Here is a 24,013-nt window from a genome sequence, read left to right on the forward strand (position 1 = left end):
TGGGAGAGAAATTACTGACCGTGTATGTGATGACATTCACAGTTTGAAGCTACTTTGGCTTTAGGTCTGCCATGAAGATATGGACCCGAACTTTGCCATCTGATACAGTAGCCATTATCCGCATGTGGCTATTTCAATTTACATTCATTAAAATTAAACAAAATAAAAAATTCAGTCCTTCAGTCACTAGCCATCTCCAAGTGCTTGCTTAATAGCCTATTGGACAGGCACAGTTAGAAATAGAACATTTCTTTTTTATTTTTTTAATTTTTTTTTTTTCTAGGAGAGAGAGAGAGACAGCATGAGCAAAGGAGGGTCAGAGAGAGAGGGAGACACAGACTCTGAAATAGGCTCCAGGCTCTGAGCTGGCAGTCAGCACAGAGCCCGACGCGGGGCTCAAACCCACGAATGCGAGATCATGACCTAAGCGAAAGTCGGATGCTTAACCGACTAAGCCACCCAGGCGCCCCTAGAAATAGAACATTTCTATCAACACAGAAAGTTGTGCTGGAAAGCACTGGGCTAGACTTGTTCTTCTCTAGACTCCTACGCGGGGAGACTCAAACCTAGTGCAAAAATGATCCATTTGTTCTCAGATGTTATATGTTAGATGCTAGTCTTTAGAACTTGCTCTAGGACAGAATTCAAACCTCATAGTGGTCTTAAACGTCACTCAAACTAGTGACATCCTATGGACAGGTTAGACTTGGTTCAGACCCATTAATTCCCCCTACACATCCAAAGCCAAGGATTACCATAAAGTTTGCAAACAGGGCAGCAAGTAGAATATCTGCCATTCATTATAGACTATTTCTGAACATTGGAGCCTCTTGAAACCTTTTTGTCCATAACTCTGGATGATGTGAGATAATTCTCTTTACCTTTTTGTAGGTCTGTTTTTCATCTATACCAGGGAGACTGATCAAAGATTATATGCTTTGAGTGTTTGGTCACTAATTCCTTTCTTAGTGAATACCACAAATTCCACCTGTCTCCTCTAATCTTCTCTGGTGTTTGATTAGGGACCAGATAAAAATAGAATTGATCTTCACTTATGTTCAAATGAAGTAGCACTCTATGTTGTGTTTGCTACTTCTCAGTTCTGCATCCCCGTCTGGTAAAAAACCTTTCTACTTTACCTTAAGACTAAATATGGACTAAATTTCTTTATCCCCTGGCGAATATTGAACACTGTCCACTGTGTGCATATATATGTGCTTTTTATTTAAGGGTGATTGGAATTAACTAGTAAATTATAGAGTTATGAACAGTGATGTTGTAGGATGGTTCCTACCCTTTGATATTCTGAAGCAGGCGTTCTTATCCCCAGGTCCAAGGTTTTCAGCGAGCTGGTGAACCCTTTAAATTGTGGGCAAACTTGTATGGGTGTGCTTTTATCATATCCTCAAACTATTCCTGGTCCTGAAAAAAATGTTAACCACTGGCCAAGTTGAAAGAAAAGATTGGGTACGGGAAGAAAGAAGTGTTCTTTTTTACCTGTCAGTAACGTAATTCAACTTCTTCCTAAGCCAACTCAGTTGTATTCTGGCTGTTTCCTGACTTGGGGTTGTCATTTTCCTGCTGTTCCTCTGTATCACTAACGACAACTCCCTTCTTGTTCTAGAAAACTTAAATGCATCATCCAGTGCAAGTTAATGTTTTGAAATTGTTGCTTTTGTCATATGTATATATGTGTGTGTGTATATATATATGTTTTTTTTTTTTTTATTAAGTGAGAGTCTGAGACAACTGTGTGTCTTTAAGAAAATTGAGAGGAATTCTGTCCCTTGGCCCTGCACACTGACCATTGGCTCCAATTTGTCTATAAAAATTGTGGCTTATAAATCGGTGAGTGATATAGTCACATTTATTTTATTTTATTTTTTTAATGTTTGTTTATTTTTGAGAGAGACAGCACGAACGGGGGAGGCGCAGAGTGAAGGGGAGACACAGAATCCAAAGCAGGCTCCAGGTTTCGAGCTGTCAGCACAGAGCCTGATGTGAGGTTTGAACAAACCGTGAGATCATGACTTGAGCCAAAGTCGGACACTCAACTGACTGAGCTACCCAGGCGCCCCCATACACATTTTTTAAAGCAGTATACCAGACAGGCAAATATGCTTATATAAGGAACTGATAATTCATGTGTCGGTTATTCAGTACCATAATTACTGCTTCTCTAACTGCTCTCCTGTTTATCTTACCTCTATTTAGCTTTTATGTAAAAGGCATATTAGGAGAGGAAGTTTTAAGAATTATCTGTAATCCAGGTTAATTCCCTCCTCTCTCTCTCTCTCTTTTCTTTCTTTTTTTTGAAGGAAAGAAAATGGGATACATTAAGTCATGTCACTGTAGTATCCTAGCAGAACTATAGACATACTCTAAACAAGTCCAGAGTTTTGAAAACTCAGTCTCACCCAGTTCAGTATTAATTGTCTGGTAATAACAGCATCCAGGAAGTATCAAAAAAAATACTGACTTGTAGGAGTGCCTGGCCAGCTCAGTCGGTGGAGCATGCAACTCTTGATCTTGGGGTTGTGAGTTCAATCCCATGTTGGGTGTAGACATTAATTAAAAGTAGAATCTTAAATATATTGACTTGTTACTCTGAAATTGCCTTTTGTTATATATGCATGTTTATACATAGTAGCACACTTTTAAAAATAAAATGCTTTTGGTAATTGATGGAATTCCAGTTTGAGTATGAGTCTGTGCTCCATGTTTTCATGTGACCCTCCTTGCCTTTTTTCTTTAAATATACAAACTAAATACATAAAAAGATTTAACTATAGAAAATATAAAGAAACATATATTACTCTATGCAAGTGTTGTTGGTATATTCTAGGACTTAATTCCAGGACATGTGCTACTCCTGTGAAAACCTTGGAGGTGCTTCTTTATTTCAGCTGCCATCAAGGTCTGGAATAGAATACAATCTTGTCCTGTTCTTCTGTTCTTGAGTTTCCTTTTCAGATTTCCTTACCGATTTCTGGCTCCTGATAGATGGCTCTCCCTTTCTTCTTTATTGGAAAACTGTAGTAACAAGTTGTATGGTCCCAGTTTATTAGCCTGCAGGTTTTGTATAAAAAGTATTTATGTACATACCGATACTCATAGTTATCTGGCAGTTACCTTGGGGGAAAAATGAAGTGTAGAGAGAGTTATGAGATAAACTAAAATCTCCACAACAGGTAAGAGCAAACAAAGCAGTTTAGCTAGAGTAATTGTTCTAAGTTTTTTCTTGTAAAGTAGAGAGTAGTTTTGGTTTTCTTTTTTTTTGTTGTTGTTGATTAGAATCCTGGCTTTCCTTATTTTTCCTTTATTTTTCTTTTTGGAAACAAGATTATGCAGGAGAAAGTTAAAAAGTATTGGACAGTTGTGGATGCAAGAACCCTAAAACAAGAAGATATACAAAAAGAAACAGTTTATTGCTTACAGGATGACGATGAAACTGAGGTTCCAAGAGAGGACACTATTCAAGGTATGCCAGGAAGAGTTTTCACTTGTGCCTAAAAGAGGTTTTCAAAGTGAAGTGAGGCCGAAGTGAGGATCCATATTGTTATTTTTTAGAGATATTTTTCTGAGTACTAGAGATACAACTATTGGAGGGATCGTGAGATGCTAGATCCTAACTAAACGTAGCTCATCTGTCGGGTCTTAGGCAGGACGGTTCCCATGAGGGCATCCGGGCATTCCGCCGAGTTTGAAATGCCCTCAAGTGACAGGACCAAATACTTGGTTTTATTTTCTTTTTTTAGTGTTTTTTTTTAAAGGTTTATTTATTTTTGAGAGGAGGAACGCACACTCTCTCTCATTCAGAGAGAGAGGGACAGATGATCTGAAGTGGGCTCTGCGCTGACATCAGAGAGTCTGACATGGGGCTCGAATTCATAGACCATGAGATCATGACGTGAGCCGAAGTCGGCCGCTTAACTGACTGACCCACCCAGGTGCCCCTACTTGGTTTTATTTTAAAGTTTGGAACATAATAGCTAGAAGAATAGTTCTACTAATGTGGCTGAAGCAAGTTTTTTTGTTTATCTTAAGTTTTATTTCTATGGTGATTATTCTTCTGAGAGCCAATTTCAGGCCTTCCAGATCTTGTTAGCTGTTCTCCCTTAAGGTAATTTAGGGGATCTGGAACATTTGTGTGCATTACATGGCTTTATGTTTGCTGGATGTTTAAAGTTGTACTTCATACCTTATATCCATTTGATCTGTGGGGTGTGTCTAGATGGCACCTCTATCCCAGGGCTTAGGAACTAGGTGAGAGTGTCTGAATTTTCAAGAGCTAAAATGTCAAGATACCAAATGATGGTTAAGATAGAAACTAGAGTCCTTAGATAAATTCATTGCCAGGCTTTGTGCTGCCCAGTATAGTTTAAATTTGTAAGCCTTGAGAAAAAAATGCCTTTTGTCTGAGGCACTAACATGCTTGTGTATATTTGTACGTCGGGGAGAGTGGTTAAGTGGAGGCTGTGATTCCTTTCTTTCTCCTGGTTGCTGTTGTGTAGAAAATGTAATTAGTATCCTGCAGTCCCTACTCATTCAGTTTTATAGTGTGGTTAAGAACTCAACTTTTGGAGTCAGATCCAGGTTAGAATCATGGCCCCATCACTTGCTAATCTTAACGATCTTCATATAATAACCGAAAGGGAAGACAAGCTTGGTTAAGTGGAGGGCTTCTCAGTGATATCAGGTAATAGGGTTGATGTGTTGAGCATAGACAGGTTAGTACTTGACAGTGGTGGGATCACTTCTCTGCCTTTTGGCTGAGATCAAGCGTAGTACTTGACAGTGATAACTAATAGCCTGAATTTTCTATTTTAGTCACCACAACAGCCTAATGAAGTGGGCATCCCACTCTTTTGAATGCCATTTTACAGATGAAAGAATTGAGACTGAAAGACATTCATTAACATATTCAAAGTCATGGAGCTAGCCGCTGGCAGAATCTGAACCCAGGATTGTCCTACTTCAGAGTCTGTGTTTCTACGTACTGTTCCAAATTAGGAAGGGCTTTTGGAATGACAGACTGAATAGTTTATGCTTAATTTTGAAAGCAACCTGGAGCCGTTTATAGTTTTGAGGAACAGAGTGTCACTGAGGCTGTGTTAGGAAGATTCATATGACAGAGATGAGGTGCCAGTCCTTTTGGTTGCAGCAAAAACACCAGCTCTATTTGGGCAAAAAGGAAATGTATTCTTGGAGCAAAGGAGAAGGAAGACTTAAAAGTTGTTTGAGTGCCGAGAGCACAGGTGGGGCTTCCATCTTGTACCTTTGTGTGGTTACCACGTACTTCCTCTTCCTGCCCTCCCCTCTCTACCACCTACTTCCTCTTCCTGCCCTCCCCTCTCCACCCCTAATGTGTAGACAGAGGTAACTAGCATATATACGTGTGCAAAGGAATATGGTTATGTGTTGTACTCTGTTCTGTACTTCTTTCCATGTACAAAATCTAGATACTGATTTGCCCTTTCAGTAGAGGAACCTGAAAACACAAGGCAGTTTTAATTAGACTTTTCAAGTTAAAAAATTCAGGTAGGAAGATGTCTGATGACAGAGAAGAGTTAGAAAAAACATTTGGCTTAGACACCGCTTTAATCATGTGCCATACATTTCCCTGATAATTTTTTGTTGGAATTTTGTTTTCATAACCAGCTTTTTTTAAAAGACATATATGAAAACACAAATATGTTTCTTTTTCATTAAATGCATGGTGTCAACAGATTGAACAGATAAACACTGGATCATAGAATCTATCCCAAACACACAAATTTCTTTGTTTTTTGAAGTAAAGATACATGTGCTTTTCCTGTCCATTTACTGAAGGCCAGAATCTTTGCATTTTGATGATCCTTCTCCCTACCGAACTTAGAGGACCTTCCCTAGAACAGAGGCCCTGGGATAGCATAGGAGTTATTTTTTAAAAACCCAGAGCCTATACTTGTATAAATAACTAAAGTAATTAAAAAGAAAGTAATGGATATTATAATCCCTGAAATGAAGTAAATTCAAATGCAGAGAAATAGCTAACTTATCAATTGAATGTTCCTAAATAGAAGAGCTTTGGCGTCTTCTGTTCGGTATTTGTGTGTCTCCAGCATGCATTTTTGAGAACATTTTATTCTGACAATTTCCTTTGGGCGTTTTTCTCTGCAGGTCTCTAGGTTTCTAAATAAATGTGTTCTTGTTACTATGTTTACAAATCATAGTTGTACTTTAGTCAACCAGAGTTTATCTTTGGAGGGTAACTAGTACACTACGTTCGCTGCATTCTTTGTTCTGAGCTGGATGATCATTAAGGTAACTAGACTGCCGAAGATGCTGCTTTAAAAATGTAATTAGATTTTAATCCTCTCTGAATCGTATATGTTGTTTGTGTATCTGCTGCTGCTTTTCCCTGCTGGTCACAAGGGGCAGTGATTCAATTCCAGGGAACAGTATATGGAGGCTTGATCAGGAGGATGCTTGTATTGTTAACGTGTGCATCAGGCTAATTTCAGCTTGTAGAAAATGAGGCCCCATATGCTTAACAGATGCTCTTCTCTTGTTCTGTAGGGTTCCGCTATGGAAGTGATATAGTTCCTTTCTCTAAAGTGGATGAAGAACAAATGAAATATAAATCAGAGGAGAAGTGCTTCTCTGTTTTGGGATTTTGTAGATCTTCTCAGGTATAGTACTTATTCTATTCACTGTAAACAAAATAAATGAACTCTTTTCTTACTATTTGACAGGGTTTGCTTTTGATTGGTCCTTTTATTTACAATGTGTATTCATTTCATTTTAAAGTTTTTGAAATGTAGTCTTGGGATTAGCATTAACTATCTTTAATTTTTGAGTAGAGAAACCAAGGGTAGAAAAGTTGAGAAGTCTTAGGATGAATCAGAGTAGGTTCCATTAATAGTCACTTCGTAGCTTTCCTGTGGCTCATAGCTCACAGTACCCTTAAAGAATCATCATAGTTCTTTGCTATTGTGTTGCTTTCTCTAAACTTACTTATAATAGAGTGCTTTAGAGCATTGAAAGTCTACTTGGGATTTGAATGACCCTGGGCCTCTTAACATATCATTGCTTTATGCCACTCACCCTTCTCAATGTCCAGCAAAGAGGTCTAGGATCTGAAATCTGTACTTAAGTCATATGTTCTTTAGACCACAGTGCAGAGATACACACAGGGGGAATGTAGTGAAGGCCCTGGGATAGCATATACTATCCTGGAAAGGGTTTTTAAAGATTCCTGGATTTCTTAGATTAAATGTTTTTAAGGTAGGCAACCAGAGAAAATGAAGTGTATCCTACAGTATATATTTTTAGGCTCTGTAGGGATAAAATGATGCCGTTGGTTCTAGAAAGACTCAAGTGAGGATTTTAATAGAAATAAATATTACCCAATGTACTGGATTTGAACTTTTTCATGTTGCCCTGGGATAGAGTCCCTGAGTACTTCAGTGATAGAGTAATTCAGCAATGGTGGGGAGATGTTTTTCATGATATGCCCAAACGGTTAGATACATCTTTAAACTTCATAAGCTGAAAATTGGGAGTACTCCCTGAAAGTTAATAAGATTTTAATGGTGAAAATAAATACCTTTTGGAAATTGAGAGTTTCTAACAAACAATTCTTTAACAATTACACTAAATATGCATTTCTTAAAAATGAAAGCATTCACTTTGGGGGTTCTACAAAGTTAAAATTTATGGCTGTTAATGGCAGTGCCTCTAAGTCTCTCCATGAAGTGGAACCTTCCTTCAGACCTGTGTGTAAAAACTGGCCTGATGGGAAGTGAGTCTACCTGATTCCAGGTAGCTAGAAAACACCTATCCAAAACACCAACCCAAAATTCATGACCCAAGAAACTGAAGTCACCTGGGCCAGGGTGGGACTGGCAGGCCTATTTAGTTAAATGACAAAGCAAAAAAGAGGGCACTGAACAAAAAGTACATTTTTCCACTTTAAAAGACTTTTATTAACTTAAAATTAACAATTTAAGTCATGACCAGTGTTCTCTAAATCAAATTCGTGTTGTTTTTAAGCCCTATATTATTTTTATCTTAGATACAATCTTAGGTACATTGAAGATAATCATAATAACCACCATTTATTTGAGTGTTTATAATATTCCATTCAATATACTATGTATTTCATGTAAATTCCCATTAAATTCATAGTACAACCTTCCTGGATAGATGTCAGGATAATATATACATTTGAAAATTGAGTATGTAATTGGCCCAAGGTCACAGCTAAAAGGTGGTAGAAACTGGTTTAGGATAAGGTCTCTCTGACTTCAGAGCCTATGTCCTTAATTGGTTGTAATCTGCCCACCAGGTGGACAAGCTGATTTTCTGAATAGTTTAGTTTTCATCCCGGCTTTCACCTATTATCTTAATAAATGCATACACATCCTCTTTGGAGCAAGGTGTTTCCAGGGCACCAGCGTGGCTCAGTTGGTTAAGCATCTAACTTTGGCTCAGGTCATAATCTCGCAGTTTGTGAGTTTGAGCCCGATGAGCTCTGTGCTGACAGCTCAGAGCCTGGAGCCTGCTTCAGATTCTGTGTCTCCTTTTCTCTCTCTGCCCCTCCCCTACTCATGCTTTGTCCCTGTCTCTCAAAAATTAATAATAAACATTAAAAAAAATTTTTAAAAAGAGCAAGGTGTTTCCCACAGGAACTAAGTATGCACCCATCAGCAGACTAATAATTATTTTTAATAAGATCATGTATGTCTCCATGTTTCGTTAACATAAAGGAAACTAACATTTCTGGACTGGATTGAGGTGAGCATTTTTATTATATAAAATGGGTTTTTTGGCCTTGGCGGTTTTTGATGTTTTTTTTTTTTTTCTTTTCAATTGTGAAGTTGCAAATTAACTCTTCTCTCTTTTTTTAAAAGTTTATTTATTTATTTGGGGGATGCAGAGAGTGAGGGAGAGAGAATCCCAAGCAGGCTCCTCGCTGTCCATGACCTGAGCCAAAATCAAGAGTCGGCTGCTTAACTGACTGAGCCACCCAGGTGCCTTGCAAATTACTCTTCTCTTAAAATTTCAATTTGTGTTCCCCCAAGTTGTCAGTGTTCTGGGTATCTAAATATATAATGGCTAAGAATTTAGTCAGAACTTCCCCCAAACATGTGGTTGTCCTTTGAGAAGTCAGGCCTTAGGAAAAGACATCATTAACTGTTCTTTAATCAATCAAGAATGATTACAGATTTTTTTAAAAGTTTATTTATTTTGGGAGAGAGAGTGTGTGTGAGAGAGCAGGGAAGGGGCAGAGAGAGTGGGAGGGACACCCAAGCAGACATCACAGAGCCCTACGTGGGACTTGAACTCCTGAACCGCAATATCATGACCTGAGATGAAATCAAGAGTCAGATGCTTAACTAAGCCACCCAGGCGCCCCTATTACAGATTCTTAAAGGAGGGCAAATCTATATAATGTAGCAAACTTTTTAGTTTTAATATAGGATTATTCCTGTATTTCTTTAAATAATGGTTTTCGAATGGAGACTGGAAGTGGAGATGGAGGATGTTTGGATTCTGTGGGCCAAACCCCCACACCTTTGAGACTCCATCTTTTTGAGCTGCTGCTATTGTAAAAGCGCTCAGGTTCTTGGCCTCAGAGGCGGGAGGGCAGAAGAACATTTGAGAAGCACTGCCCCTTAAGGCACAGGGCGTGTGCTTACAGATAAGCTTCAGAGCAGAGAGAAATCCGTCCTGGTCAGCAGATGCGAGTGGTTGGTTATGACATTAGAAACCCTTCGTATTTGTTTTCTAATCAGGTATTGGTGCAGCTGCTTTGACCCCCCCCGCTACTCTGCCAGAAAAGTAACTGAACGTAAAGGGGAACAAAAGGACATGCAGTACTTCCGTTTGGTTCACTAGTTTCCCCTCCCCCAGTAGGGCCCCTGCCCCTCTGGTTAGTTCGTCACTCTAGACTCTTTGCAGTTTATCAGGTGCCTCATCATTGCTCTTGGGATGAAGTCCAAACCACTTAACTCAGCTCATAAGAGACTTACTTGATCTTTCCTATTCTTGCCAATGTAATCTTTCACCTTTCCCCTTGCACCGGGACACTGCAGACAGGCAGTTCCTCGAATGTGTTATGTTTCTGTGTCATTCCAGACTTATTCACAGTAGTATCTGTGCCCAAGACGCTTGTGCTAGACTTTTCTCCGAGTCCCTGCGCATCCTTTAAGCCTTGACCTCCATGTCAGCATTTGCAGAAGCCTGCTCCGGCCCCTCATGACCAAGCGAGATGCCTTGTTCGCGTGCTCTTGTAGCCCTGAGTCAGAGTGCTGTACTCTTGTGCCTTGGAGTACTGTGCCGTAGCACTGCATTGCACTTAATTTCACATTTGTCCGAGCTCCCTAGGACGAGACTGTACCCTGTTCGGCACTGTGTTTACAGTGCTCAGAACATCTGACATGTACTTGGAATTCAGATATTTTATCGGGCTGAATTGGACCTCCAGCGATAAGTTGTTTCTAGTCGCTGTGAATGTTTTTTACTAAAAGCAATTAAAATAGAATTTCTTAGTAACTGTGGCATTATGGCTATACATGTTACTTATTTTGGATTAAAACCAATTGTTTTCCTTACTTAACTCTTGTTGTAGGTCCACAGAAGATATTTTGTGGGAAATCAAGTCCTAAAGGTCTTTGCAGCAAAAGGCGATGAGGTAAGTTGACAGTAGACCTTTGAGGTAGTGCCACAGAATTGAATTGTCATTTTAAGTCAGTCGTGTGGGGCTCTTTATGGTTTAAAATGACGTTAATTCTTGTAACAGCAGTGGGAAAGTTCACTGACCTTTAACTGAAAATAGAGAACTGATAAATGAAATCTGTCGTAGCATGAGCACAAGGCCTGAGAATATAGTCTTTCAGTTGGAGACCAGGTGAGTATTGAAAACAAAAACGTTTAAAGAAATGCATTTAGGTATGGGAGTCTTGTGGTCAGCTGTTCAGGCATCTGGGGGTCAGGTTGACATTTTCATTGTCATACACACTGAACATTAAGCGCTGGCTTTAGTGATTCGCTGGACCACTTCCCTCAGCGAGGAATTTGTCTTTGCCCCCTTCCCACCCTGTTTGTCCTCTTTCCCCACCTCCCCAAGAGATTTTGTTTCCAGGTTGGTTTCTGCCTGGCTAACAACCTATGGCTCTTGCATCCTACCGTCATGCCTGGCCTCTCTGTAAACGTTTCCTACACAGCCTCCAAGTTGGAAATGTCGTTTGGCAGTACTGATGTTGACTGGAATATCGCAGTCTAGTGTCCACTTAACACTATGTAAGCAGATATTTGAGTTCCAGAAGTATTTGCATTTGATATTAGTAACCTGGATTTGGAAAGCTTGTTTGAGGTGTGGGGAGGGCAGTAGTATAAGGGATCTAGTCCTCTGAGGCCATTTTCTGCCTTGTCTCCTCATTTCTGCGCGTTGCCTGGCTGCTGGTCTAGCGAGTAGGTGCGCCATTCTGTCAGAACACTTAAATTAGGAGAACTGCTTGGTTTTCTGTCAGTACTGAATGGATTTGTTGTTAGAGCACAGTAGCCATATGTGAATCCTAGTTTACATGAGAATCCAAGTTTATGGATTTTTCCTAAATCAAATCCTCTTGGGAATTACGCATTTCTAGTATATATCATCGTCATAGCTTAACAGCATTTTCAACTTCTGAATTTTAACTCCAACTTACTGTCCCTTCACACGGTCAAAATTCTGATTACTTCATGTGACTGCTGGTGTGCCGTGAAGACTGTTGACAACAGCTCTGTGGTATGGCATGTGTGATTATCTCGACTTGCTGGCTGAGGGCAGCCTTGTGGCATGCGTAATTCTAATCCAACCTCATACAAGCCCTGTATCATTGGGTTACTTTGAGGTCACTCAAGGGAAAAAAAAAATCATCTTCTAATGGCAAAAGGCTACTCTGTGGTTTAAGTTCTTGATGTCCTAGTTAAAGGAGAATATTAACTAATTGGAGTTTCTGAGATCAGCAGAGGAGAAAGGGATACACAAGTATGTCATGTGATGACTTCCAATGAAAGGTCATATGCAGAAAACTTCCATAGGCAGGTAGAAGTAGGAGGGGTGTCAGACACGAGAGCTTTCTTCCATACATTAGAGGGTTGTTATGTGGAATAGAAAACAAACTAGGTCCCCTGTCAACAAGTGCTGGTTTTGTTCAAAATGAAGAATTATTTTGTCAACAAGGATTACTATTTCCAAGTAGATTGTTTCTTGTGAGATGGTTGGATCTCCATTCGTGAATGTTTCCCAGCAGAGTCTTTATTTCCACCAGCCAGATTTTGGGAAGGGAGTTTTGTCAGCATGTGAATTGTTAAACTAGATGAATACTGTTGTTTTTCAACTCAAATATTCTATGATTCTGTGAATAATTCCTTTTAAAAATATGTTTTCTCTGGTCATTAACATATAATTAGTTTTGTGAGAATCTACAGTGGTACATGATTTGTACTGTGTGCAGAGGAGAAGGGGAAGAGGAAGAAAAGGAAATAGACCTTTAGCTGAGTTTCCCACAGGTGTTTACATTGTGTTTACAATGTCACAGTCATCCCCGACCCCATCCTTCCTTCCTTTAATATCCCAGTTGGTTCTGTCAAAGATACCCAGATAGAAATTTGCAAACAAATTGGAAGTAATCTCTTCCTCACACTCCCACTGTGCTTACCGGTCTAATGGGACTTGTTAGACTATACACATTCTATATTTGGTACATATCTCACTTCTGTTGGTAAAGAATGTATTAGCTCAGTGAGATCAGGGACTCCTCTTTGTTCTCTTACAGGACCCAAGACATTATGTAGCCAAGAGCAGACACTAAGTAAATATTCCTTAAATTGAACTAAAAAAGTAATGAATCTGTTACAAAACCTATAGAGGATTTTGATGAAAAGGTATTGAGGTTACAGGTTTTTAGTGGAGGAAATGAAAATATACGTAGCTAACTTTGCTAAAGGTTAACTTTAGCATTGAGAAAAGTACAGACAGTGTGTTTGGGAATTAGGGAGAGGGAGAATGAAGCAAATCTAAAATGGAGAGGCTGTCAATGTACTGGGCCTTGGAAATCGGTTAGGAGCTCAAGAGACAGATTATATCAAAATCAACTCAGGGGACTGGATATAATAATTCCCAAGTAGAGTTTCATAGTGAGAGAAGGAAAGAAAAGCCAAGAACAGAATTTCATGATTAATGGAAGAGCAGAAGAGTTAGGGGAGGGATGACCCACAGAGAAGAGTATTGTTTCTGAAGAGTATTCTTCTGAAGCTGAAGAAGAAGAAAGTGCAGAGAAAGGGGGTTGGTCAAATGATCCTGAAAGGTCAAATAGAATGGGAACAAAGGACTGGCAATTAGGAGGTCATGGGTGACTTTGGAGAATAATTTCAGTGAGGAAGGTGAGGTCAGTAGCTGGATTAGATTGAAGAATAATTGTGTTGCAAGCAGCAAAAATACCAAGACTGTTATTTCATGAGATTTATAGGTGAAGGGAAAGATCTAGACAGTAATTTATGGAGGGAGGGAGAAAAAGAAATATTTTGTTTAGGATGGCAGAGAAGGGAGTTTATTTGGAGGATAATGGTATGAATTCAGGAAGAAGGAGGAAGATTAAAGGGATGAGAGAGGATTCACATAATGAAGTGAAGTTCCAGAAGAGGTTACAATAAGTCTGACCAAGTCAGATGTGTACAGTGTGGCCTTGAAGTGGGTACAGGGGCACTTAAAAAAAGAAAATCTTTCTCTTTCTCTCCCTCCCTCCCTCCCCCCCCCATCTTCCACTTTCCTTGCCCTCTGCCCCTGTCCCCTATTCTCTTGCTATCTCAAAAAAGATTTTTAAATCTGAAATAGGAATAAAGTGGATCTTTTTTCTTTTAGCCCTAGTATAGGTCTTTATTTTTCTTTACTGCATATTCCTGTAGATATCATGGTGTAGTTCAATCAAGAAAAGGTACTTCGTTATATACATCTGAATTTATCTGACCAAAATATGAAGAAAAAAAAAGATTAATCGATACATGATCAATATATATTGAAGAGACTCAAAATAAATGTGAACCAGGCACAAATGGTGTTCTAGAAACACAGTTTTAAATATTTTCATTCCAGTAACAACCAAGAAGAGTTAGCAGAACGTTTTTAATTTCTGGCATGAAGAAGATCCAGAAAAAAAGAAGTAAATGTTTTCTATCATATTATCAGTTCCAAATTATAATAGTGTCTCCTACTGAGGCTTTAGAAACACTAAAAATTCTCAATATTTTTCCTCTTCTGTCTATGTGTTCTGGTTAATAGTAGGGTCCCAGAGTAATTTTTCGTAAGCACAAAACTTACTCAAAACTCAAATTCTGAATAAAAATGTTACAGCACTAGAGCTCAGAAGTTTGCTGAGTTGGATACTCTGTAACTGCCAACAAATAACCTCATTTTTAGTAACATCCCTAATAAAGCTGTGCTGTTTACCAGCTAATAATATAGGTTGTAAGCATGGTGGAGACAATGTATAAAGACAAAAGGACTTCTTTTTTTTAATGTTTATTTTCTGAGACAGAGATGGACCATGAATGGAGGAGGGGCAGAGAGAGCTAGAGAGAGAGAGAGAAAGAGAGAATGAGAGAACCCTTAACAGGCTCCAGGCTCTAAGCTGTCAGCACAGAGCCTGGCAGGGAGCTCAAACTCATGAACTGTGAGGTCATGACCTGAGCCAAAGTCAAATGCTTAACCCACTGAGGCACTCCAGGACTTTCTTTTTCTTAAGTGGATAGCAATCTTAAAAGTACAGTTGAACTTTAAACAGTGGAGAGGAGTGGAGAGATAGGGGTGCTGGTACCCTATGCAGTCAGAAACCCAGTATAACTTTTGACTTCCCAAAAGCTTTACTAATAGCCTACCGTCAACCAGAAGTCTTACCAATAACAGCCAGTTAATACATATTTTATATGTTACATGTATTATATGATATATTACAATGAAGTGAGCTAGGGAAAAGAAAATGTTATTAGGAAAATCATAAGGAAAAGAAAATGCATTTACAGTACTATAAAAATCTGTGTAGGGGCACCTGGGTGGCTCAGTTGGTTGAACGTTCAACTTCTGCTCAGATCATGATCTCACGGTTCATGGTTTCAAGCCCCACATTGGACTCTGTGCTGACAGCTCAGAGTCTGGAGCCTGCTTCAGATTCTGTGTCTCCCTCTCTGTCTGCCCCTCCCCTGATCGTGCTATGTCTCTCTCTCTCTCAAAAATAAACACTAAAAAAAAAAAAAAGCCTGTGTATAAGTGGACTCATGCATTCCTGCCCACATGTTCAAGGGTCAGCTGGATTGGGTTCTGCTGGGAAAGTATACACACGTTGGCTTAGTTAATGCAGTGTCTTTCTCACTAGGCAGCAGCGGTGGCACTTTCCTCCCTGATTCATGCTTTGGATGAATTAGACATGGTGGCCGTGGTTCGGTATGTTTATGCCAAAAGAACTAATCCTCAAGTCGGCATGGCTTTTCCTTATATCAAGGACGCCTATGAGGTAAAACCCACAGGTCTTTCAAGTTAATTATTTTCCCTCAGTTCCTTGATTCCAGACAGTGCATCTCAGCCATTAATGTGCATGGGAATTACTTGGTGATCTGATTCTGTAGGTCTGGAAAGGTGCCTGAGATTGTGTGTTTCTCACAAATTCACAAGTAATGCTGATGCTGTTGGTCTGTGGACCACACTTTCAGTTGCAAAGAAAGAACTTAAATTGGAGAAGGAGGTAAGGAGCTTATGATTAAATCAAATTGGTGAAGGTTAATGATAACCTTCTGTTTGCCCAATCCAGTGACCTCTTGGTTCTTACCCTTCTTGATTTCCCAGAACCTAATGGGGAGAGAGAGTATCCTTATTTTTACAAATGAAGACTACGGATAAAGGTCGAGGATATAATTTTGTTCTGATCCTTGAAAAATTCAGTTCAGACTCTAGAGAACAAACAGAGGGTTGACAGAGGGAGGTGGATGGGAGAGGGGCTAGATGGGTGTTGGGTACGAAGGAGGGCACTTGTGATGAGCACTGGATGTTGCACGTAAGTGATGGATCACTGAATTCTACTCCCGAAATCAGTATTACCCTGTATGTTAATTGACCAGAATTTAAATAAAAATTGGAAAAGAAAAATTCAGTTTATTTAGGGTTCTCCTGTTCAGAATACAGGCCTACATTCCTTACCATCTCCTATTTCTCAGAGAACTTTCTGTGATAGAACTGGAAAAGAGAAGGCAAATGTCATGACTTCCCACTCAGCCTTTCTAGTCTCCATGACCTTTCCCATTTGTTGTATTGGGCATGCATTTTGCAGGTATTCTTTGATAGTCCTAAGTATTTCTTTTATGTTTAATATTCTTTATACTGTTTGAAGTTGTGTACAACTAATAACAAAACACTTTATTTACTGTGTACTGGACTTAAATTCTCTGACTTTTGAAATATTTTAGTTGTGCCACCTTCACAGTGTTTGGGACCGGCTTTATATTTTTCTCATTAATTTGGTTGTCTCTGCTTTTACTTCCTTTCTTTCTCATTAGTGTCTAATGTATGTGCAGCTGCCTTTTATGGAAGACTTGCGACAATACATGTTTTCATCCTTGAAAAATAATAAGAAATGTACGCCCACAGGTAAGTTTATTTCCATTTAGCTCATTAATTGGCTCAAAACGCAGACTGTGCTTGGGAAATCACCTGTCTGCAGTCATGGTTGGGACCAGGGGATTTCACAGAGTGGAATCCCAGTCATGCTCATACACAGTGATGATGAAAGTGGGGCACCATGTTTTTTCAGTAGTAGTGATAGGTTTGCCCTGGACTCTCCAAACACAGTCTTGTTTCCCGTTTCTGACTTAGACCTTGTATCTAGGGAGCAACTTGTGGGAAATGGATGTGCATTCTCTAATTGTGAACCAGTTTGCCCTCTGCTGAAGTGAATTGATGTGTAGTGTCAGAGCTGTGACTTCAGTGTCCCACATAAAATATGATAATAACTGTCTTTGAACTGAAAATTAATAGTCTGGAGATTAACTTTTCTCTTTACCTTTTTTTATAGTTTACAGTAACAGTTCCAATCTCATTCTTCCTTGTTTCTAGGAGTTAACTTTGGGCTTGTTGAGAAAAGGACTTTACTGAGCACCTGGCTACAAATGTCAGGGTGCTGCACAGAACGATGCTCACAGATACAGGTCCTATCTTTGAGAGAGCTCACAGTTTAAGGCAGTTGCCGTAAGATATCATAGTGGGCTGAATGTAAAGAATATACCAAAAAGAACACAAGAAAATGAGTAGATGTTTTAGTTTGAAAGTTTAAATTTGTGTGTCATTATAGGATTAAGGAGTTGTGAGATGAGTGTCAGAAGTGGGTTCTTTTCTGGTTTTTTGGTTAGATCCTGTAGGAGCTATGTGCAGTAGAAAAGCCAAGAATCAAATGGGCCTGGGGCTTATATCTTTACCTTCTAGAAATGAGTCCCTGTGCATCGTGGTGGAGCCAGCATGGACTTGAACATGTAGAAGCCTGCACTGCATTTACAGTATTATTTCTCTACATCTTGATAATTTCATACGTTAAATGTGTAGACATTAAAAAAAAAAGAGCTTTGTTGAAAAATTATCATATAGATGTAAATCATTCACTCAGGATCTAAAATATTAAGTATCTTTCCATCCCTTGACTTATTTTCTTTGTGTTTCTGTATTTTTATTTGCATTCTTTCCATTAGAAAATGGATCATGAAACCTGTTTGGCAGATGTCGCAAATAGATATTTATGTAGAGATATGCAATGTGCCAAAGTGATCTGTCTTGATAGTAGCTTGAAGCAGCAAATGAAGATCACTGAATGCTCACACACACAGGTGCCACCTCCTACCTGCGGCCTGGTGGGCCCTGCAGTAGTCAGCTTCAGATGGTGATGGCTGCGCCAGGGTCTGAAACCTCCCCCTGGAAAGTCCAAAAATGGGATAGAAATGTATCAGGATAAATAGCTGTAAGCTCTTTCATTTTGTAGTAGAAGGGATACTTGAAAAGGTGAAGAATAGAAGCATAATGGGCTTTTTAGGAACTGCTTATTCTTTTCCACCTTTTGCTCACTGGCTGTGGATGATCCAAAAATAGCACTTCAGCTTTTAACAGCCAAGCTGCTGTATGAATCGGCAGAATGGAAGTTACACATGGTAGTTTACGTAGAAGCATTTTGAGAGTGTTGCCTTTCATCCACATTGCTTTGGACTGTGCCACTTTTGTTGACTTGGTAGATTTTTATTGAAGAGCACTCGCTTGCAGTTATGTATTGGGAGAGAGGTAACAAAGAAGATGTCATGTTTCTGCTCTCAAGGGTCTTACAGTTTGAATGGAGTGGGGGTAAGACGTGCACAGGTGTGCACACAGGCCATATGGTTTGTGAGAGGAGAGAGCTCATTCTGACTTGTGGAGATTGAGAAGGTGTCTGCTCCCTCTGGCCCACCAGTGTCTTCCTGTTGGGTAACTCTGTCTTCGTATTAAGTTACTCTGATACAAGTTATAGGAAATCCTTGTGAAGCTTATGCCTTATCACCAAAGGTATTTTCTTTTTCATGTTTTTCTCTCTTAGCTAATTACTAAGTTTTTTAACATACTAACTCATTGAATACTAAATATTTTGAGTCGCCATATAGAAGTTGGGTTTTGTATGGGTATGGAACAAACTTTTGCTTTTAATATGGTATTATACTGTGAAAGTTTACCAAATGGTGCAGCTAGAAAGGACCTAAGAGACCAGCTACTGTAAAAAGCTCTTTTTACAAAAGAGAAAACCAAGACTCTGTTTAGTTAAGTGGCTTGCATAACTAGAGACTGTTATTGGCCAGGCCTGGACTGTGTAACCTGCCAGTATTGCTGTGAGTATCTGTGAATGGAAAGCATTTGTTTTAGTGGAGAGTAATGCAGGTAATCATTTTTCCTTGGTGCTGCTCTGTTTATCCTTGTTTTAGAAGCTCAGCTGAATGCTGTTGATGCTTTGATTGACTCCATGAACTTGGTAAAGAAAGATGAAAAGGAAGACACCATTGAAGACTTGTTTCCAACCACCAAAATCCCAAATCCTCAATATCAGAGATTATATCAGGTAAGAAAGGAAAGATGAACCAGTCTTTTTTCTTTTTTTTTAAATGAAAGAGACCTGGGTGAAAAGAGCGTAATTGGCCAGAAGCATCTTCGTCCTCTGAGGGCTTCAGTTGCTTTATTCAGTGGAAAAGTAATACCTTCCTCTTCTACTGAAAAAGATAAAAATACTTTGAGCTGTTAAAAAGAAAGAAGTGAAGTTAAGATACTTGAAAAATTATTTTTTCTGGAGGAAGACTGGTTTTCTAGGCTAGGTTTTTAATAAAGAGCAGATTTTTATGCCTTTTCTAGGCTTTTCTCCTCCATCTTATGTGAATGAGACTTTTCTTTGTTTTTTTATATGCAAATGGTAGAGTTTTTGTGGACTTACAATAGTATTAGAGAAGTGTTCCAGTACCACATTTGTCAAAAATTTCACAACTAAAGGTACATAGAGGTCTGATAAGGAGAGCTAGTGTTAAATTATTAAAGAATAACTAAAACATAGAAAACTGTAAAATAGATATTTCTGCATCTTGGACTAAAGGCATCGGAAGGTGGCGATTGGATTAAGGGCAGCTGGGAAGGCTGACAGGAGGCTGGCTTGTGCTGAGGCAGGGAGTAGATGGATTGAAGGAATGTTCCCATCCCGGATGAAGTTGCTGGCCTTCTCTGAACCCCACAGAGCTGACAGACATCAAAAGCAGCTTTTTCAGGCAAGGCCTTCCCCACAGAGGAGTGGAGGTGGGCATGTGGGGAGGTGAGGGAGAGAGATAACTCCTTGTCCCTTTTGATTAATTTCTTAAAGTGACTGACTCAAGTCCATATCAAGGCCTTATATAATTTCAAGGGATCTTCTACTTAAAAGGAACTGCCTTGTTTTTTTGATGCTTATAATTCCTTAAGTAGTGAAAACAAATCTTTTATTCAAAAATTAGAATATAAAGCTTAAAAACGTACCTGGGAGGGGAGAAAATCGCTTGGTCAGGAAGGTGGTTTTCCCAGGGCGAGGCTTATCTATCGCACTTCGGCTGTGCTGACCCTTGTGATTTCCCCAAATGTGGGAGGCTTGACTGCATAACTTTTGATATTGGGGGACTGTGTTCACACTTTCCCCTGGTTTAAAAAAAAAGAGTGAGAGAGTATATAAAGCTTAACATGTAAAGTGCTGACTCAGTGAATACTTTAGTATTCTAAGTGCAGTCAAGTGTATGTTACTTGTGTAAACTTCTTTGGTGTTTTTTGACAAGTGGACTTCAAGACCAGAAGCCCTCTGTCACTTGCAGAGAAGGGAGGAGCAGACCAGTTGGTGTGGAATGCTTGCAAAAACATTTGGTCACCGTGGTGGAAAATAAAAACTTCTAAAACTTGGCAGGTTTATCTCGGGTGCGTTCGTTCTGTCTGCCTTCAGTAAATGTTTAATGGGTTGATGAACAGGTAACAAGCCATGAGCACAGGTATTGTTACCTTTCAAAGCTGCAAACGCTGGCAGCTTTGATTTTCACACCTTACCAACCTTGCTTTCTTTCGTGGGAGAGAGTTTTTAATATGGTTTTTCTGTATAAAGAAGTATTACTGCTGTGGCATTTATAAATTGAATTTACTTTTTTTTATTTTTATTTATTTTTTAAATTTTTTATTTATTTCTAGGAGAGAGAGAGAGAGCATGAGCAGGGGAGGGTCAGAGAGAGAGGGAGTCACAGACTCTGAAACAGGGTCCAGGCTCTGAGCTGGCAGCACAGAGCCTGACGCGGGGCTTGAACCCACGAACCGTGAGATCATGACCTAAGCAAAAGTCGGACGCTTAACTGACTAAGCCACCCAGGCGCCCCTTACTTTTTTTTAATACGTATTTATTGAGTCCTAACATTGTGCCATGAGCTAAAGATACAATAAGCTCACTGTGCTAAAGGGCCCCTGCCCACCCTCATCCCCCAGAGGAATGGAGACATAAAGCCAGTAGGTACAACAGTGCTGGGCACAAAACCGTGGGGGAAAAGAGAGATTCTCGCACGTGGGTAACTCAGGAAGGCTTCACTGAGGACACACAAGGACATAGGAGGCAAAAGAAGTAGCATGCACAGAAGCATGGGAACACGAAGAAGGGTGCTGGATTTGGGGGTCTCCAGATCATTCCATTTGGCTGGAGATGAGGCTGTATGAGGATATGATGGAAAAGAGGGCAGGGAAGTTCAATAGTAGGCAGGCGGGTCGTGAAGAGCCAGTTGCTTGCATGTTACCCTGTAGGCAGTGGAAAATTACTACAGGATTTTGTGAGCAGGTGGGGGACAGATTTTTAGAAAATAGTTCTGATAGTGTCATGGAGATCAAGATGGAGCAGAGACCAGTTAGAAAACCTGCAGTGGCCCCTATGAAGTCCTGAATTGAAGCAGTGACAGGGAAAGTGGCGACGGAGATGTAAAGGCAGAGGAGGCAGGACTTGAGGGGCTGGGTGTAGTTGAGAAGGAATTAGGGATTGAAGATAAGAGGATCCTCGCATGGATGCCTGAAGGGATGGCCTCACTGTTAATTATGATGGAAAATATAGAATGAACAGACAGGAAAGGTAGTTCATGTATCTTTGTTAAATTTGAGCTGTCTGTGGGCTATCCCAGTACACACACCCAGTGGGAAGTTGAAAATAGGGATGCAGAGCCCCAGGAGAGAAGTCAGGAATAAATCTATAGATTTGAGAGTCCTCCCCATTTGGGTAATAGAAGTGAATGAAATCACCAGGGGAAAGTATTGCATGAGAAGAGAGAACAAAGTCCTGAACACGAACGTGTTGAGTGAATAATTAGGAATAGACAGAAAAGAATGGTTGTTAAAAGACAACACGAAATGTTCTTATTCTCCCCCTCTAAAAAAAAAAAAAAAAAAATCAGAGTGGTAAAAAGAACTAGGAGAAGCTGGTGCCTTGGAAGGCACAGGAAGTGATCCGAGCCCGGGAAGAAGGAACATGTCTAATGCTACACACTGGTTGCTGAGTAAGGGTGAGCATGGCGAAGGGCCTTTAGTGTCTGCATGAAGTCTCTGCTAACCTTGAGGGCCCAGTGATGGTGGAATAGTGGCGTAGAGGCAGGAAAAAGCTTTCCTGATGGAGGGAAAGAGGATACAGGAAGCTAAGGAGGTTGGGGGAACCCAGGAAGACTTCCTTGACTTCCTTTATAAATGAAATACTCATAGCTGAGAATAACTGAGCTGGGAGTAGGGTGCAGAAGGAAGAAGAGGTTAACAATCAATTTGTTGACAGGAGGTTAATGTAATTCTAATTTTAGAAAGAAATGGTGAAGGAGTGCCTAGGTGGCTCAGTCAGTTGAGTGTCTGACCTTGAGTTTAGCTCAGGTCATGATCTCACAGTTTGTGAGATCCAGCCCCGTGTCAGGCTCTGCCTCTGTGCTAACAGCATGGAACCTGGTGGGCATTCTCCAGCCTCTTTTTCTCTCTGTCTGCCCCTCTCCTACTCATGCATGCTCTCTCTCCCTCCCCTCCCCTCAAAATAAATAAATATTAAAAAAAAAAAAATGCTAAAAGATAAATTTTTTTGTGTGGTTACAACTGGCTTTTAAACCATTGATGCAGTGTTGTTAAAATCAACATGTTCATAACTTATGAGCTAACCATGTGGCCTGTGGATTTTTTTCATAGTCTTTTTCAAATCACAAAAATCACATCAAGGAAGAACAGTTGCTTGGAAGAGAAATAAAGAGGTTTAAGACTGTAATGTCAGCTTTTCTGCTATTAAAAAGTATTACATTACTTCCTCATTACCTCAGTTTTTTAAATGAATTGAGATTTTTTGAGTAAATGATTTGATAAGTAAAATATGACCCTTAGTTTTATCTAAAATACGACCCTTGAAAAAAATAGGAGTGGTTGATGCTTTAACACCTCTCCTGTAGATTCTTACTGACTCACGGGGAATGACACTGTTTGAAAGAACTGTCTAGAGTTCATACTGGAGTGTTTTTTCTGTGGAGAGGTTGGGTAGGATATTTGTCCATTTGTTTGTTCTAGTTCTTGTCTCAAAGATGTTGTGTGAGTGTCGCCGAGTCTTCCAGAGTATGTGAAAGGTAGTCTGCTGTGTTGCATGTTGGATTACTGCTTACATCTTGAGGGCTGTCTGAGCTTTGTAGATAATTTAATGACCTGAGGGAGAGCACTGTGAATTGAAAACTATGCACAAGAAGGTTGGGAGTAGATTCACAGGATTTGGGATCACTTTGGTTTCCCCTTTTGCTTCACATTAAATGAGCTAATGTTACTGATGCTCAAGGGAAAGTGGAGTAGTTAGGAAAGAGGAAAACAGTCAGACTCTGAGATGGATTAATATACTATGGACGAGGAAGAGTGTGGTTGATGTATCGAGACGAGGGAGCAGCACATCAGAGTTCTAGCGGCCGTCAACTCAGGTGATACTCACTATTTAAGCTTCAGCTTTTTGTTTTTGTTTTTGTTTGTTTGGTCTTTTTAGAACAGAGACTTCCAGCTTACATTTTCTACAGGGTAGGAAAATAGTCCATGAGGCACTATAAATCCTATACCTTTTGATATGAAACACTGTTTTGAATTGTGAAAACTTTTCAGCTCCCTGGAATTTTTTCTTTAAAATTACCAATGTGTAAATCGTTTAAAGGTGGGAATGGTAGGACTCACATTCTCCAGCCTAACTTTAGGATGATTCTCTAGCAAAAGGAAAGGAAAGGTCACTGAATTGGTAGTTGCATTTTGCTTACCTTCCTGTACTCTTCCGATTGCTCACCTTTCTATACTCGTTTTTTGGAGTGTTCACTTTTCTGGGCAGACATCAGCACCGCCACTGCTGGGCTTAGCAGGCGGAAAGCAGTGCGGGTGACCAAATGGAGGAGGCTTGCCATCCAGATTTCCACTCATGTGCGC

The 24,013-nt window shown here is 39.8% G+C and overlaps 1 protein-coding gene and 1 non-coding gene across 3 annotated transcripts in view; both read left to right on the forward strand.

The window, feature by feature from the left end:
• Positions 1-24,013, forward strand: part of XRCC5 (X-ray repair cross complementing 5) — an 87,022-nt gene that overhangs the window by 13,775 nt on the left and 49,234 nt on the right. For both annotated transcript variants that reach the window (XR_013331207.1, XM_077748551.1), the window contains exons 7-13: positions 1,734-1,848; positions 3,343-3,481; positions 6,562-6,674; positions 10,619-10,681; positions 15,402-15,539; positions 16,576-16,666; positions 19,006-19,139. Coding sequence is in view for 1 of the 2 variants with exons in the window: in XM_077748551.1 (XP_077604677.1) it covers positions 1,734-1,848; positions 3,343-3,481; positions 6,562-6,674; positions 10,619-10,681; positions 15,402-15,539; positions 16,576-16,666; positions 19,006-19,139 (793 nt within the window). In the remaining variant the exon portion in view is untranslated. The remainder of the gene's footprint in view (positions 1-1,733; positions 1,849-3,342; positions 3,482-6,561; positions 6,675-10,618; positions 10,682-15,401; positions 15,540-16,575; positions 16,667-19,005; positions 19,140-24,013) is intronic.
• Positions 20,067-20,233, forward strand: LOC144218754 (U1 spliceosomal RNA). The gene has a single exon (XR_013331256.1). It is a non-coding gene; the product is annotated as a U1 spliceosomal RNA (small nuclear RNA).

This window comes from Crocuta crocuta, unplaced genomic scaffold, assembly GCF_008692635.1.
Source record: "Crocuta crocuta isolate KB4526 unplaced genomic scaffold, BGI_CrCroc_1.0 scaffold229, whole genome shotgun sequence".
Lineage (NCBI taxonomy): Eukaryota > Metazoa > Chordata > Mammalia > Carnivora > Hyaenidae > Crocuta > Crocuta crocuta.